The 15,992-nt window shown below is 45.9% G+C and overlaps 1 protein-coding gene across 2 annotated transcripts in view; it reads left to right on the forward strand.

Moving 5' to 3' along the window:
- The window catches only part of TTBK2 (tau tubulin kinase 2), a 218,997-nt gene that overhangs the window by 111,537 nt on the left and 91,468 nt on the right, over positions 1 to 15,992 (forward strand). For both annotated transcript variants that reach the window (XM_077464563.1, XM_077464564.1), the window contains exon 3: positions 12,493 to 12,640. In XM_077464563.1, coding sequence (XP_077320689.1) covers positions 12,493 to 12,640 — 148 coding nt within the window. The remainder of the gene's footprint in view (positions 1 to 12,492; positions 12,641 to 15,992) is intronic.

The following is a 15,992-nucleotide window of genomic DNA, read 5'->3' on the forward strand; positions in this document are numbered from 1 at the left end:
GAAATAAATTTAACAGAGCGAACAAAGGCTGATTTTCAGCGGGTCCTCGGGGCCCTGCAACAAGCCGAACTGGGTCATAAGCGTACGGTGGTTTCAGAGGAGCTCCAACCCTTGACAGAATTACGCACGCTCTTTTCTAAACTCTTTGATCACCAAATTAGATGGCGGTTGCGATATGTGACACACAAGTACTACTAGTATGGTAACAAATGTGGGAGGCTGTTGGCTCGGGTTCTTAGGAAAAATCGAATGTCGTCACATGTTCATAATCTACACTCCTCCTCCAGTGAACCAGTCCAGCACACCTCAATAATTGCATCAATGTTTCATAACTATTATGCTGCCCTATATGATCTAGACTCACATGCCTCCCCAACAGACACCACACAGAAGCAAGCACGCATCGAGGCCTATCTTTCCTCCTCAGGCTTCCCTAACTTGTCCTCTGAGCAGCAGACAGATTTGGAGCTTCCTAGAACTCCCACAGATATGCTGACTATGGTGCGCTCTCTCCCTAACGGAAAGAGCCATGATGGCTACACAAAGGCCTACTACTTTGTATTTTACACAGCTGCAGGCCCCCATGTGTACGTTTTTTAACTCTCTTGTTACTACTGAGCACTTCCCGGTGGGGGCTCGCTAGCTTACATCTCAGTCCTACCGAAGGAGGGGAAGGATCATAGCCTCCCACAGAATTAACGTCCGTTTTCCTTATTGGACACGGACCTGAAGCTATTTGCGAAGATCCTAGCCAATCGTCTTAAACACCTCCTTCCTGGGATAGTCTACCCTCACGCTTCTTTAAGGAGCGTTGTAGCCTTTTCATTCGATTCGTATGGAGAGGTAAGAGACCACGACTAGCCATGGCGATGCTGCAGTGGTCTAAGCGAAACGGGGGTCTGGGCCTTCCTAACATCTCCCAATACTATCGGGTACTTGCGCTACAATGTATTCTCAACAGGAGGTTTCACACAAGCTCTAAACTGTGGGTGCAGATGGAAAAGGTCATTGTGGGTCGAAACTTGGCATACGCTCCCTGGGTTCCAAAGGAGGCCAGTGGCCTTTCGGAGTGGGTATCCCGGCTGACTGCCCACACCCTGAAGGCTTGGGATAGAATGAACAAGGCCTTTGCCCTTGCCCCCCCCCCCCCATTTTCGCCATTGGCCCTTGGTGGGGGCTTCCACTGGTTCCCCCAACCATCACCCCCAGGAGAGCAACTGTTCTCTCTTGGTACATGGGAAAAAGGTGGCAGCTACAGCTTAATGTGCTTTGTGCAGGGACACACTTTGGTTCCGCTTACTACGTTTATGGAGTGTTATGGCAGATTCCCTTTTTTAATTTTTGTAGACCCCTCCAGCTTGCTAACTTTGTCACGTTGCAGCATCATGAGTCACAGATTAGAACCACCCTTCATTTTTGAAAGCCTTTGGGCCAATGAAGAACCTCTGCTACACCTGATCTCTGCCCTTTACAAATTATTAGAAGCGGGCCAGACCTAGCCCTAAACCAGTTTACATTAGAGAGTGGGAAAGGGACCTCCGGTGTGAGTTTACTAATGAACAATTGGACCATCTGTATCACCTAACAAACTCAAGCTGAGTGGAGTCAAAGACTCAAGAGAATAATTATAAAATACTTTCATGGTGGTATCTTGTACTGCTGACCCTGGCCAGGATCTATCCATCGACCTCCGATTTGTGCTGGAGGGGTTGCGGACAGAGAGGAAGGCTTCTCCACATATGGTGGGATTGTCCCATACTGAAACCCTTTTGGGCTATGGTCAGTAAGCATATTTCTGATGGTATTGGGGTAGATATCCCTGACTTATCGAGACACTTCCTCCTTCACATCCCCCCCCCCCCCCCCCCCATACCTCTATCACGATATAAACATAGTGCTCTCCTCCACCTCTTCAATGCGGCTACACGCCCAATCTTCATTTATTGGAAATGTCCAAGCATACTGAGGGAGGTGGAATGGGTTGGGGATGTGGGGGAGAATTTGGAAGCGGAGGGGTGGCTGTCCACCTGCAGGGGTACCCAGAAAAGATCGGATTCCACTTGGGCACTTTGAAAGGACCACATTTCCGGGATGTTCCCAGTCTCACCCAGCTTAGACACGGCCTTGCTAGCATTGGCTGACCCCAAAGCTCCTTATTTCGGGTCATCTGCATCACAAGTTTAACAAATATGTAGTGGGTTCTGTTTTTTGATGGGGATACTGTTTGATACTAACAGGCCCTCCTGCCACTTCCCTTTTGAGGGAGAGGGAATGTCCACAGGGATCGATTATCCAGGACTAAGGAGAACCCTTATTGGTTTACTAGTCTAATGCCGCGTACACATGATCGAATTGTCCGCCGGACCGGATTACGCCAGACACTTCGATCGTGTGTGGGCTCCAGCGGACTTTTTCATCGTAAAGTCCGGCGTACTTAGAAAGTAGTTTTGACTCAAAATTTGTCCGCCGGACTTGGCTTTCAGCGGACAATCCGCTCGTCAGTGTGCTAGTCCGGCAGACTAAGACTAAGAATGACGCATGCTCTGAAGCAAGTACGAAGGAAGCTATTGGCTACTGACTATTGAACTTCCTTTTTCTAGTCCCGTCGTATGTGCTGTACGTCATCGCGTTAGAAATCGCCAGACTTTTGGATTGTCCATGTGTGGCCAAGTCCGTTCGTTAGAAAGTCCGGCGGATTGTTTACCGGATTGTTTGCCGGACAATTCGATCGTGTGTACGCGGCGTAAGATAGGATAGATACTGCTCACTGATTAACGATATTGTCTTTTCTAAAATGCGAAAGAGGATGACTAATTTCGATATTTCTCTGTTCTATTTACTACTTCTTTGCTTATTTTTGACCCCTTTTCTGTATAACACCTTAAATAAATATTATATATTTTAAAAAATTTAAGTGCTGGATGGCTTAACTCCTATGTAAAAATGCATATAAAAGCAAAGGAGAAGGCATTAAAAAAAATACAAGGCTGAGGTGTCGTCGGCATTCAGACTTTACAAAGAATGCAACAAGAAATATAAGGGTGCAATTAGGGCGGTTAAGATAGAACACAAAAGACACATGGTGAAGGAGAGCAAAAAATCCCAAGAAATTCTTTATGTATATAAACAGTAAAAATAAAAAGTACTGACCATATTGGCCCCATAAAAAATTAGGAAGGAAGCCTGGTTACAAAGGATAACGAGGACAGGGGTAAGAGCGTGAGGGTAGCTGCTGAGGCTAGCCACAGGAATGCTGGAGCCCCCAAAATTAATAGTGGACTAACTCGGTACTGATAAATAAGTACAATTCTAAATTCTAAGGTAAAAAAGTTTATTGCTTTTAAAAGGAAAGCAAGGGACATAAAAAGGTCACATTAAAAATAGTTGCATAAACAATTTACAAATACTCAGATATCCCCTAGAAGTATCTGTGAAGTATCTGCGGGGGGGGGGGGGGGGCAGGGGGATTGTGCAGAATTAGTCTACTTTGTGCATAATTCTGCACCAACCCCCTTGGTCTGCCACGGGGGGGGGGGGGGGGGGGTTGGTTTGGCTTTTTTTTTTTTTGAGCGGCCGAGTTTTGTATCTGGCAATCAACTTGTTGGGTAAGCAATTTTCCATTGTTTTTGCTGAATTGTATGTATTAATCTGATGTCATATATTTTATTATATGTTCCTGTGTTTCTTCATCTCTGTGTAAACACTTCACCAACAGTCCACTATTAATTTTGGGGGCTTGAGAATTCGTGTGGCTAGCCTCAGCAGCTATCCTCACACTCTTACCCCTGTCCTTGTTTTTCTATATCATTTTGGATGATGGTACTTTTCCTATGCCTAGTTGTAGGTGACCCCATTTGAGGCTATGCTCAATAAATTTATGGTTACAAAGGATGGGGAGATGGTGAAGGTATTGAATTTATTCTTTTCCGCAGTCTTCACAAGGGAATTGGGGGCGGTGGCTTCAGTAACCAAAACTGCAGTGTTTTATCCTCATGGCACATCACAGGAAGCACCCTCATGGCTAACAGAGGACAGAATTCGAAATGGACTTGGAAAGCTTAACATTAATAAGTAATAGGGGCCAGATGGCTTCCACCAGAGGGTCCTTAGGGAACTCAGTCAAGTAATTGCTAGACCATTGTTCCTAATTTTTGCTGACAGTCTACTGACTGGAATGGTACCAGCTGATTGGAGAAAAGCCAATGTAGCACCAATATTTAAAGGGCCAAAATACAGCATTGGGACTTACAGACCAGTTAGCCTAACATCAATAGTATGCAAGCTCTTGGAGGGGATAAGGGATTATAAATAAAATTTTAGTAATGAAACATTTTCATTGGCAGTAATCAGCATGGATTCATTCAGAATTGTTCTTGCCAAACCAATCTATTAACCTTGTATGAGGAGGTGAGCAGCCATCTAGTAGGGATGAGCCGAACACCCCACGGTTCAGTTTGCGGCAGAACATGCGAACAGACCGAAAGTTTGTGTGAACATTCAAACACCGTTTAAAGTCTATGGGACCCGAATGTGAAAAATCAAAAGTGCAAATTTTAATGGGTATTATGCATGTTATTGTCCTAAAGTGTTTGGAGGCCCGGGTCCTGCCCTAGGGGACATGTATCCATGCAAAAAAAAGTTTTGGCAGTTTTTTTTTTTTTTTTTTTTTTTTTTTGGGAGCAGTGATTTTAATAATTCATAAAGTGAAAAAATAAAAGTTAAATATTTCTTTAAATATCATACCTGGGGGGTGACTATAGTATGCCTGTAAAGTGGCACATGTTTCCCGTGTTTAGAACAGTCCCTGCACAAAATGAAATGTAATGCAATATGGATGAAAATTGAGAAAAACGGCACTGGTGCCCCTCCCCCCAGCCCATTACCAGGCCCCTTGGGTCTGAAGGGGAACCCCGCACCCAAATAAAAAAAAAAAGGCATGGGGCCCACAGCGGTCACTAGCTGTCATTTGTAGGTCGGATGAAATTATATATATATATATATATATATATATATATATATATATATATATATAATTACACTGCAGCTAACTGAATTGCCTGCCTGTTCAATCTAAATGAAATTACACTCTCTCTCGGTCAACACACTACACAGGGCTGACGTGCGGGTGGCCTTATATAGTGTGGGTGTTGGACTTAACCCCCTGAGCCATAATTGGCCAAAAGCACCACGACGGTGGTGATGGGTAGTACTCCGAATGGTCAGGGGTAGAAAGTGGGGTCCCCCTGGGTTCTGTGCTGGGACCAATTCTATCAATCTCTGTATTTGCGGACAATACTAAGCTAAGCAGGGCAATAACTTCTCCGCAGGATGTGGAAACCTGGCTAGAAGATCTGAACAAATTAATCGGGTGGAAAACTACATGGCAAATGAGATTTAATGTGGAAAAAATGTAAAATGCATTTGGGTGTCAAAAATATGAATGCAATCTACTCTCACCTGGGGGGAGAACCTCTGGGGGGAATCGAGGATGGAAAAGGACCTGGGGTCCCAGTAGATAGGCTCAGCGATGGCATGCAATTCTAAGCTGCTGCTGCTAACAATGCAAACAAAATATTGGCATGCTTTAAAAAGGGGATTAACTCCAGAGATAAAGCGATAATTCTCCCATGCTACAAGACTCTGGTCCGGCCTCACCTAGAGTATGCTGTTTAATGCTGTGCACCAGTCCTCAGGAAGGATGTACTGGAAATGGAGCGAGTACAGAGGAGGATAACAAGGCTAATAAAGGGACTGAAGGATATTAGTTATGAAGAATGGTTGTGAGCACTGAACCTATTCTCTCTGGAGAAGAGACGCTTGAAAAGGGATATGATTTCAATTTAGAATTGGTGGCACCACAATAGGGATAAAATTGTTCACGGAAGGCGTGGCCACTCATTAAAATTAGAAGGAAAGGGGTTTACCCTTAAACTGCGTAGAGGGTTCTTTACTGTAAGCCCTTGTACACACGATCGGAGATTCCGACAACCAAATCCGTCGGATTTTGTCCGAAACTGTTGCATACACACGCTCGGACGAAGTTGTCAGAAAATCCGATCGTTCAGAAAGTGATGACGTTATTTCGTTACGACGGGACTACGTTCAGGCTAGTAGCCAATAGCTTTGATGTAGGAATTTGATCTGAGCATGCGTAGCACTTTGTCCGATCGGAATTCTCTACACATGATTGGAGTATGTCCGATCGGAGCATTTTGTCGGAAAATATTTCCGGCAAGTTGGAAAATTTGGTCCGATGCAGACCACACACAGTCGGAATATCCGACAAAACGCTCAGAACGGGCACATTCCGTCGGAATCTCCGATCGTGTGTACAAGGGCTAAGAGTGGCAAGGATGTAGAATTACCTTTCACAGGTGGTTTCAGCAGTTAATAGTTTTGAAAAACTAGTAGATAAGCACCTGAACGACATACAGGGATATACAATGTAATACTGACATATAATCACACACATAGGTTGGACTTGATGGACTTGTGTCTTTTCTCTTTCGTTCATTGACGGACACAGCACCTTTTAATCTTGAACTTAGTGTTATATCGCCACCTTTTTAGGAGAGGACTAGGCAGAACACATAAAAACGGCAAAGCTGTACAGTATCGCAGAGGGGACGTTCCTATTGGCTATAACCCCTCGCTCTGCTACCAGCAGCTCAGTTTTTTTCTGCCTAGTCTAGAAGGACAAAGCTCCCTGTGGTGACCAATGGTCCTTGGAATTTTTTCTTTTTCTGCGGTTTTTTGATTCCTGCGATCTACAATCAACACCCAGGTTGGGTGACAGGCTGGATAATATAGATCCTGGTAGTCTCCCCAGCCTGGCCATCGAGCATGTGCAGACCTTAGCTGTGCGCTGGGTCAGCCACAACATCCCCTGTCTGGTCCAGGGGCGGCCGGTGAGCTATATGCTCCAGGGAACACACATGACCAGACTACTGCTGTCCGTGTCAGTGTTCCGTGGCCGACAGCCCCCCTGTACTGCTTGGGTGATGGGTCTGTCCTTGGAATGCGTCCAGTAGTCCCGACTGGAGGGGAAAGTATGGTTCCACCTGTTTCAGCAGGATGGAGCAGCTGGGCATTCCCTGGGAGTTTGACTAGAGGGTCTCTCCCTCTCCCTTTCTTCTCTCCCTATCCCTTTCCCTCCTAAGGGGCCGCTATGTGACTGGGCATAGGGGGTGCGGATAACGTACCTGGCCGGGGGTCCTCTGGGTGGTCTCAGGGTCCTGGCAGGGGGCTGCGCTGGGCGGTTGTTGGTTCGCTCACCTTTTCCCTATTTTAGTGCCTTTTTGGGGTGTCTGTATGTTGCATGTGGGGACTGGCCGCCGTGGGAACCGCGGCCATTTTCTTGTAGCCGCAGCCATTTTCTTGGAAACCGGCGGCCATTTTCTGAACGGTTTTGGCCACTTTTGCTGAGGAGGCCGGCGACCATTTTTAGTAGCCTCGGACCTGTTATACTCTAGCGCTAGGCACTGGTTAAACCTGGAACAGCGCCGGACACCTCGTGGCAGGCAGAGAGGAGAGCGGACGGCAGCAGCACAGTGCAGTACCTGGCTCAGTGTGGCGAGTCCTGCGGGGGGCCCCTCAGTCTGTGGCAGCTAGGAGGCTGGGCACTTTTTTTTTGTTGCTTGCCTTAGGTCCCTAAGGATGACAGGCGATAGTGGGCCAGCATGGCGTCAGAAGCTGGCGCTTCTTCCCCAGACATCCCTGTTAAAGCAATTGGTGCACCTGCGGTGCCTTTGGACGCTCTGTCGGTGGTCCTGGAGTCATTTGTTGCCACGGTGGAAGCGGTGTGTGGGCGCAAGGGGGGTAAAAAATGCCCCATCCCTCCCACCATCTTCTGGGGAAAGCTCTGATTCAGACTCTGGTCCCGCTGTGTGAGGTGGCTCCTGTTCTGACAATTCAGAGGATGTGGACCAGGTCCATTGAGGATGACTGTCAGCACAGGAAAAAGCGCTAGTAGGAGCACTTATCACAGCGGTGCGGGATACCCTAAAGATAGAGGATACGGCGGGGACATCTGCAGAGGTGTCGGCCCCTTTTGGGTACCACAAGCCGGCCTGCACTGCTAAGGTGTTTCCATATTCAACTTATTTTGATAAGTTTATTTACAAGGAGTGGGGAAGCCCTCAGCGGGCCTTTGCAGTGTGTTACCCCTTTGAGAAGAGTTTTTTGAAAAAATTGACCTCTCCGGTCGTTGAAACCCCCCCCCCCCCCCCGGTATCCAGGTTAAATAAGGTATTCACGATTCTGGTGTAAGCGTCCCCCTCTTTCAAGGACCCTGCCAACAGAAGGGCAGAGGCGTTTCCCCGGTCCATGTTTACGGTGGTGGGATCAGCATTGCAGCCATTGTTAGCCACAGCCTTGGTGTTACAAACGCTTACTGAATGAGCCAAGTTCTTGCACCGCGTTTTGAAGAAGGAACAGGTTTTTCCGGTCTGCGTGGAACTGGCAGACCAGTCAGTGCATGGCCTGAAGTATGTCTGTGATGCGGCCCTGGATACAGCCCCTTTGCGTTCTAGAGCCTCAGTATCAGCAGTAGTGCTGCGTTGCTTGATTTGGCTTAAATGCTGGTCTGCGGACCAGGTATCTAAGAAAGCGCTGGCGGATTTGCCTTTCCAAAGTGAGGGGCTATTTAGAGCATCGCTGGATGACATAAGAATGTTACTGGGGGAAAGAGTACTTGCTCCCACAGCCCAGAAAGGGTAAGGAGCCACACCATAGGCAGGGGCCCTCCTTTTTCCACTCGGAAGCGGATTTTTTTAATTCGCCCGGGACGGCAGGTAAGCGTTTCCAGTCCGACAAGGTGCTCGCTGAGGGACTAAAGCCTCCCTGGTTTCACAAGCTGAACAAGCCTAGACTCGACTCTCGGGTGGGGGGTCGCCTTTGAGAGTTTGCAGTACAGTGGACCTCCCTCCTTTCCAACTAGTGGGTCTGCGAACTGGTTTCGTCAGGCTACAAGATAGTTAGTTAGTTTCTTTCTTGTCCGCCAAACAGATTTTTTTCCCCCTCCAACCTGCATCTTCATCCGGCTTGTCGGGAGTCCCTGTTTGGGGCAGTACAGAACCTGCTGCGCAGGGTGATGGTACCTGTACCGACGTCGGAAAGGTTTCAGGGATTCTACTCCAATCTGTCTGTAGTCCCAAAGAAGGAAGGGGTCCTTCTGGTCCTAGATCTCAACGCCCTCAACTGCTTTGTGAAGGTACAAAGGTTCAGGATGGTTCGTTCCGTGGTTGCTGCACTCCACCAGGGGGATTTCTTGGCATGTTTGAACATCAAGGATGCATACTTGTATGTTCCCATATGCGTCGGGCATCAGAGGTTTCTATGATTTGGTGTGGGGATGAGCACTACCAATTTGTAGCTCTCCCCTTTGGCCTAGCGATGGCGCCAAGGGTTTCCACCAAGGTGCTAGCCCCAATTCTGGCTTTGCTAAGACAACGAGGGATCGCAATTGTGGGTTACCTGGACGATCTCCTCCTCCTGAGAGCAGCTACAGCCTCAGAATTAAGGGAGGATGTGAAGATCACTATACAGACTCTCTGGGAGTTCGGTTGGATGTTGAACCTCCAGAAGTCGGTGTTGGTGCCGACTCAGTGCCTGGAGTACCTGGGGTTGATTCTGGACTCCTCAGAGGCAAGAGTCTTTCTCTCTTCAGACAAGCTGAAGACTCTTCAATCGGCGGTGCAGTTGTTGGTGTCCCGCTGGTGGTCGTCGCTGCATTTCTGCATGCAAGTTCTGGGTCTCATGGTAGCCACTTTTGAGGCGGTACAAATGCTCAATTCCACACTCAAGTTTTGCAGAAAGAGAGATCCTGTCCAAATGGGACAAATCTCCGACATCCCTGGATTGTCAAATTTGGGTGAGCCAGCTAGTCGGCGATTCCCTTCTCTGGTGGCTAAGGTCTCCGGCCCTTCGGTCCGGGAAGTCGTTCCTTCCTCTTCATTGGACGGTGATCACAACGGGAGCCAGCCTGACTGGCTGGGGAGGGAATTTGGGGCGTACAGTCAGCCCAGGGTCACTGGATGCAGGAGGAATCCCGCCTGCCAATCAATGTGCTGGAGCTTCGGGCAATCAGGTGGTGCCTCTCTACATGGTCGCAGAGGCTACAGGGGCGTCCGTTCAGGATCCAGTCGGACAACGCCACAGCGGTGGCCTATGTCAACCATCAAGGAGGGACAAGGAGCTCGGCTGCAGCACTGGCGGTTGCTCACATCCTACAGTGGGCAGAGCGGCGCGTGACGGCTCTATCAGCTGTATACATTCCGAGCATAGAAAACAGGCAGACGGGACTACCTCAGTCGTCAGCTGCTGGACCAAGGGTAATGGTCGCTGCATCTAGAAGTATTTTGGCTCATTTGCCTGAGGTGGGGCACGCTAGATGTGGATTTCATGGCTCAATCATAAGGTACAGAGGTTTGTGGCCAGGAGACCTCCCAGGGGTCAAGAGATCCCTGGGCAGACGCGTTGGTGACTCTGTGAGGGCATTATCAGCTTTATTTATTCCTTCCCTCCCGCCCCCGCTCAGACTCCTAACTCATCTGCTATGCATAGTGGAGGCCGAGGGGATTCTGTTGAAACTGATTGCCCCAGATTGGCCTTGATGTCTTTGGTACACTGACAGCCAGAATGGTGGCGGATGTTCCTTGGCGGCTGCTGATGTGGGAGGACCTTCTGTTGCAAGGTCGGAAACTTCATCCTGCTTTACTGTTGCTGGTTTTAATAGCATGGCTGTTGAATGCCTGGTGCTAAGGGACCGAGTACTGTCAGCTTCGGTAATTTCCACTATGCTGAGGGCACGGAAGTTCTCCTCCTCAGAAGGTTTATGATCGTAAGTGGAAGGCCTACATCTCCATGTGTGAGTAGATGGGGTGGCGTCCACGTACATATTCAGTTTCCAGGATCCTGCTGTTTTTGCAGCGAGGAGTGGATCAGAAACTTTCATTAAGCACCATTAAGGGTCAGATATCGGCTTTGGCTGTCTCTTTTCAGCGACCTTTGGCGACTCATTCATTGGTGAGTACGTTAGTTCAGGGGGTTTGACATGTGGCCCCTCCGGTATGACTACCGCTGCCTCCATGGGATTTGAATTTGGTGCTCTCGTGCTTCAGAAACCGCCATTTGAAAACATTAGGGACATTCCCTTATTGACACTCTCTCGGAACATAGTCTTTCTAGTGGCTATTACATTCGCAAGATGGGTTTCTGAGTTGGCGGCCTTGTCATGCAAGTCTCCCTACTTGATCCTCCACAAGGTTAAGGTGCATCTGTAGGACCGCCCCCCCGGGCATTACTGTACAGCTTTTGCTGTTTTTATGTATTCTGCCTGGTCCTCTCCTAAAGGTGGAGATCTAACCCTGAGGTCAAGATTAAAGGCGCTGTGTCCATCAATGAACTTCAGATAAAAGGATTTTACGGTGAGTACAAAAATCCTATTTTTGTCAACCTTGCCTACTATGTAGGTATGCATCTAAGGGTGATAAGAATGGTAAATATAAACTTTACTTGATTTTTTTTTTTATTTATTTTTTTTAAATCAGTGGTGGAAAACCACTATTTTGTCAGGTTTTGCAAACAACCTACAACAGGGAACAGGCAGTGCAACAAATAATTTGGTAATATAGTCGCTTGCACTGAGACTCCAGGGGGAGGGGATTCTTTGGAATAAGGAGCAATGCATTTGCATGCCTTCATTGGAGTTGGTCTTTCATCATATGGTCTAGGAGGCAGAGTGGGCCGTGAAAGTGGTCTTGTGTCTTTAGGTATTGCCAATCGGAACTTGGATTGCTTTCCTTTTTATAAAATGTAACGAAAATGTAACGCAGCTTGCAGCTGTGCGTGGGAATAAAGTACAAAGGTGCGGTTTGCCTTTGCAGATATGTTAGTCTCACTTATATGTAGCCCCAATGGACTGAAGTCTTTCCAGCAGGGGTTTTAGTAGACATGGCAGTAGAGTGGTTGGCTGTAGAAGTAGAATAGTATTTTGAATGGATGTCCCGCTGAGTGGAGCCTCTGTCCGGGTAGAGGAACTGCAGTTGCGCTGGTGGATTCCAGAGCCACTGGGCTCATTTGCTCTTGGTGAGGATGCCCTCTTGCTGCCACATCACCCGAACTGTCATCCGAGTGTCCTCACTGAGAACGAGTGAGCCCAGGGGCTCTGGAATCCACCAGCACTGCTGCAGCACCTTTAACTGGATAGATGTTCCGCTCAGCGGGACTATTTTCTTGCCAGCATAGTTTTCTGATAGGCAATGTACAAGTTCTCTCCTAATGTGAGTGCTTTACTTTCAAAATCAATAGTTTTTACTTAACCACTACACTTAGATGGCGCTGCTCTTCTTCCTGTCATCTCTTTTGGTTTGTACTGCTCTCTGTCCTGCTCAGTGTCTGAGATACTTTGGCTATCTTATGCAAACTTTTGCATTGTGCGTGTATATATTCAGTTTCTAGTAAATTAACTCATTCTGATTTTCTGTTTTTTAGCTCCGGAAAATTGGTGGTGGGGGTTTTGGAGAAATCTACGATGCCCTGGATCTGTTAACGAGAGAGAATGTGGCACTCAAAGTGGAGTCTGCCCAGCAACCAAAACAGGTGCTAAAAATGGAAGTAGCAGTCCTCAAGAAACTACAAGGTAAGCAGTCAAGTATGCAGAATAATTTTGAATATCAACCAATCTGATTTACCTAAAAAAAAAATGTTATGTTGGACCTCGTTCACACGGCCGATTTACATCCATGTGCTGTGCAGGGCCGCATTTTGCTGGCATAAGGATGCATAGGTGTTGGGGGAATCCCCATGTTGGCAGTTCCCAGATGTCTTTTAGGACATACAGCTGCAAGGACACAGCTATTGTGTAGCAGTGTGGGCACCTGTGCAGGTGGGTATCCCCAAACTCATCATGTATGTGTTTAGTGCCATGCACCCACATGGATGTTGCATTGAGACACCGTGGCTGTGCGGCCCTGCACGGGACACTGAAGTAATCGGCTGTGTGAATGAGTTTTAAAGAGTCTATCTATTTTTCTATGTTTGTATATATTACTTTTACTAGTAAACCACTCGAAGTATTTCTTTGAAATATGTGTGATAGCACTTACACATGGTAGTTATCAAGCTGCAGGCTCCAGTATACTCTGCATTACTTCACCGAACTTCCACTCTAGAAGCACAACACTTGATCACCCTTGTCATGTCTACATGTGCCATCACATGCCATGCCCCATCCTCATAGACCCAGCTTCAAGAGTTGCAATCAATCTTTTACATAGCAGGAGGAGTAGGGGGTGAGGCTTGCATTGCTAGGCTTCATAGCTGTCTGTACGTGCGCATAAACTAGCATATAGCCTGTAGTCCCAGCTGAGAACTTGCTTTCAGAAGTGGCCCTGTGGGACTTTGTAAGGGAACATGGCCACCCTCAAGATAATATTTTATGGTCTATTCGTTTTTCAACTTTTTGCAAAAATTCTTTGCACGATAAGGGATTCTCTGAGCTCTGCGGGTTATTTCTCACAGCTGTCTGGTAGAGCTGCACGATTCTGGCTAAAATGAGAATCACATTTTTTTTTTTTTGCTTAGACGATAGATCACAATTCTCGTGGCATTTTCATTTTCGTTTTTTTTTTCTACTGCACTTTGTGAATGTTTTGTGGGACACGCACATGTCCGAGAAGGCAACGGGGCTGCACGCCGAAGAGAAGGAACTGAAGAAACAGTGTAGCGGAATAGGGAGAGGCAGATTAGGAAGACTGCCTAGCAACAGGGGTTTCTGCGAAGTAAAATTTTTTTTTTTTTTCACATTTTAAATAAAAATAAGAATATTAATGGAATTTTTTTATTTGAGGGCGGCCCTCTGCTTTAAGTGTCAGAAAAAGATTTAGACTTTAAGTGGTTAAACGTCCTGCATTTACAGGTTGTTGAAAACTTGGTACACTGCCCAGATTTTTTCTTTACAAACAGAAGTTTATCCTTTTGATCTAAGAAGGAAACTTGGTTACACTGTTTCATATTAAAAACTTGGCCGACTGCCCGAATGTTTTCTTTTAACAGCTGAGAGAGCAGATAAGTCTCTCCACTTGTTATATGAAAGAATTGGTCGTCGGGTTGAATCGCGATAGCGACTTTTCAACGATTAATTGTGCAGCTCTACTGTCTGGCCTACTGAAACTTTTGACTGAGCCATTTGATAAGAGATGCGTGATTCAGTATTGTGCAAATATTTTATCTTGAGCTTCAAATAGTATGTAAAACACCATATTTTATTTTTATTAATTTTTTATTTTTTTTACAGAAGACTAATGATCAGTCTCTAAAAGATGATTGTCTTAAAAAACAAAAAAACAAAAGGTCCAGCTGATTGCTATGAAAATATTGGCCTGCAGTGTTTTAATGGCTACAAATGGTATTTTTATTTCTGACCTTAATGAAGAAAATGTCTACAAAACCACTATACTTTCCTTTAAATCATTTTATGCTACCATGATGTCTGTTAAGGGGAGATGAATAAAATCACTTTGGTACACATTTTTGTTTGAACTGTTTTATGTCTTATAGATAACAACATATTGCAGTTCTGAAATTTAAAATAAAGGGGGAGATTGGACCTGTATGTTTGAAGAAAGTTTAAAAAAAGAGTTTAAAAATTATATAAATCGAAATGACATTACACCGCATATTAGGACATTATAACAGACTTGTCTGTCAAAGGAAGCCCTCCAGCGCTGCACTGTCAGTGCAGGGGTGCTTTAAGCTTCATCCTGTCTGTCTTCTGGGTTCACACCATTCAGCCATTTGAATGGCTGGGCCATGATGATGTCACTCTTGCACATGTGCTTGGGAGTTGAATCACAGTGGCACATAACAGGTGCCATAATGTACTCTAAGGTGCGCATGTGCTGCTGACCGGTAGGAGGAGAGGAAGCATTTTTGGCAGAAGAGACTGATAAGGGGTTGAATGAAAAAAACAAATGTGTACCCGGCTTCATACTCGGTGGTCATTATTGTCACTAAGCAGAGAGAGGCTGGCCTCTAAATTTCTTCTGAAGCTCTTCACTTTGTGACAGTACTGTAAAAAAAATATTAAAAATAAAAATAAAATCTAAAAATCTAAATCTAAAATGCTTAAATAAGGAATACACCTAAAACGAAAGAATAAATGACCCATTAGAAGGTTTACATGACTTGTTCCATACATGTTTGAACACCTAATAACCATTTCTTAATGAGAAAGGATTGGTATTGTTTGTGGTTTGTTCTTGGTGCTAGCAATAATTCTTAGAGGTCAGTTCCTCTAGGACATAGATTTTGACTTACTACACAGGCAGTAACCTTTTCTGTATGCAAGAGTGTCTCTATGTCCAGTGTGTGTCTGTCAACTTTCTTCTCTTAAAAGTCAACTGTCAGAAAAGAGATGTACAGTAGATCTGAAGTCCTTGGCTGCTTTTTACTGCCTGAAAAAGTGTATAGGCTAAGATAGTTAATACCTTATTTCCAGCTGTATGTGAGCTGGAATGACGCAAGCTTATTACCCCTGGGTCTACAGAGGGATGCCAGCAGGTTCAGCAGAAATCTAACTAGGAGAATTTCATAAAGAGAAGGATGCAGTATAAATAAAAGGTATCCAATACTGGCATACAGGCTGCTTTCATTTTGTATGCTGAGACTTTTATTTCTATGATTGTTACCTGTAAAGAAAAATGATGCTGGTGACAATTTAAGCCGCAAGGGATATATCTACCAGGGTTAAACCAGCCACCACCTGTGTCTGGACAAGAAAAAAAACATTGTCATCCATTGTGGCACTCAAATTCGGAAACTTTTAGGTTACACAGTACTGCCACCTAAAAAAAAGAATTAACACTGTCAAAATTGTGGCCAGCCCAGTACAATCCCTTCAACTCCCAGCATGCCTAATTTTTTACTCATTACCGTATTTTCCGGACTATAAGGCGCACCGGATTATAAGGCGCACTAGCAAATGGCTGCCT

This window comes from Lithobates pipiens, unplaced genomic scaffold (assembly GCF_037356315.1).
Source record: "Lithobates pipiens isolate NorthernLeopardFrog02 unplaced genomic scaffold, aLitPip1_a1.2 Scaffold_30, whole genome shotgun sequence".
NCBI lineage: Eukaryota > Metazoa > Chordata > Amphibia > Anura > Ranidae > Lithobates > Lithobates pipiens.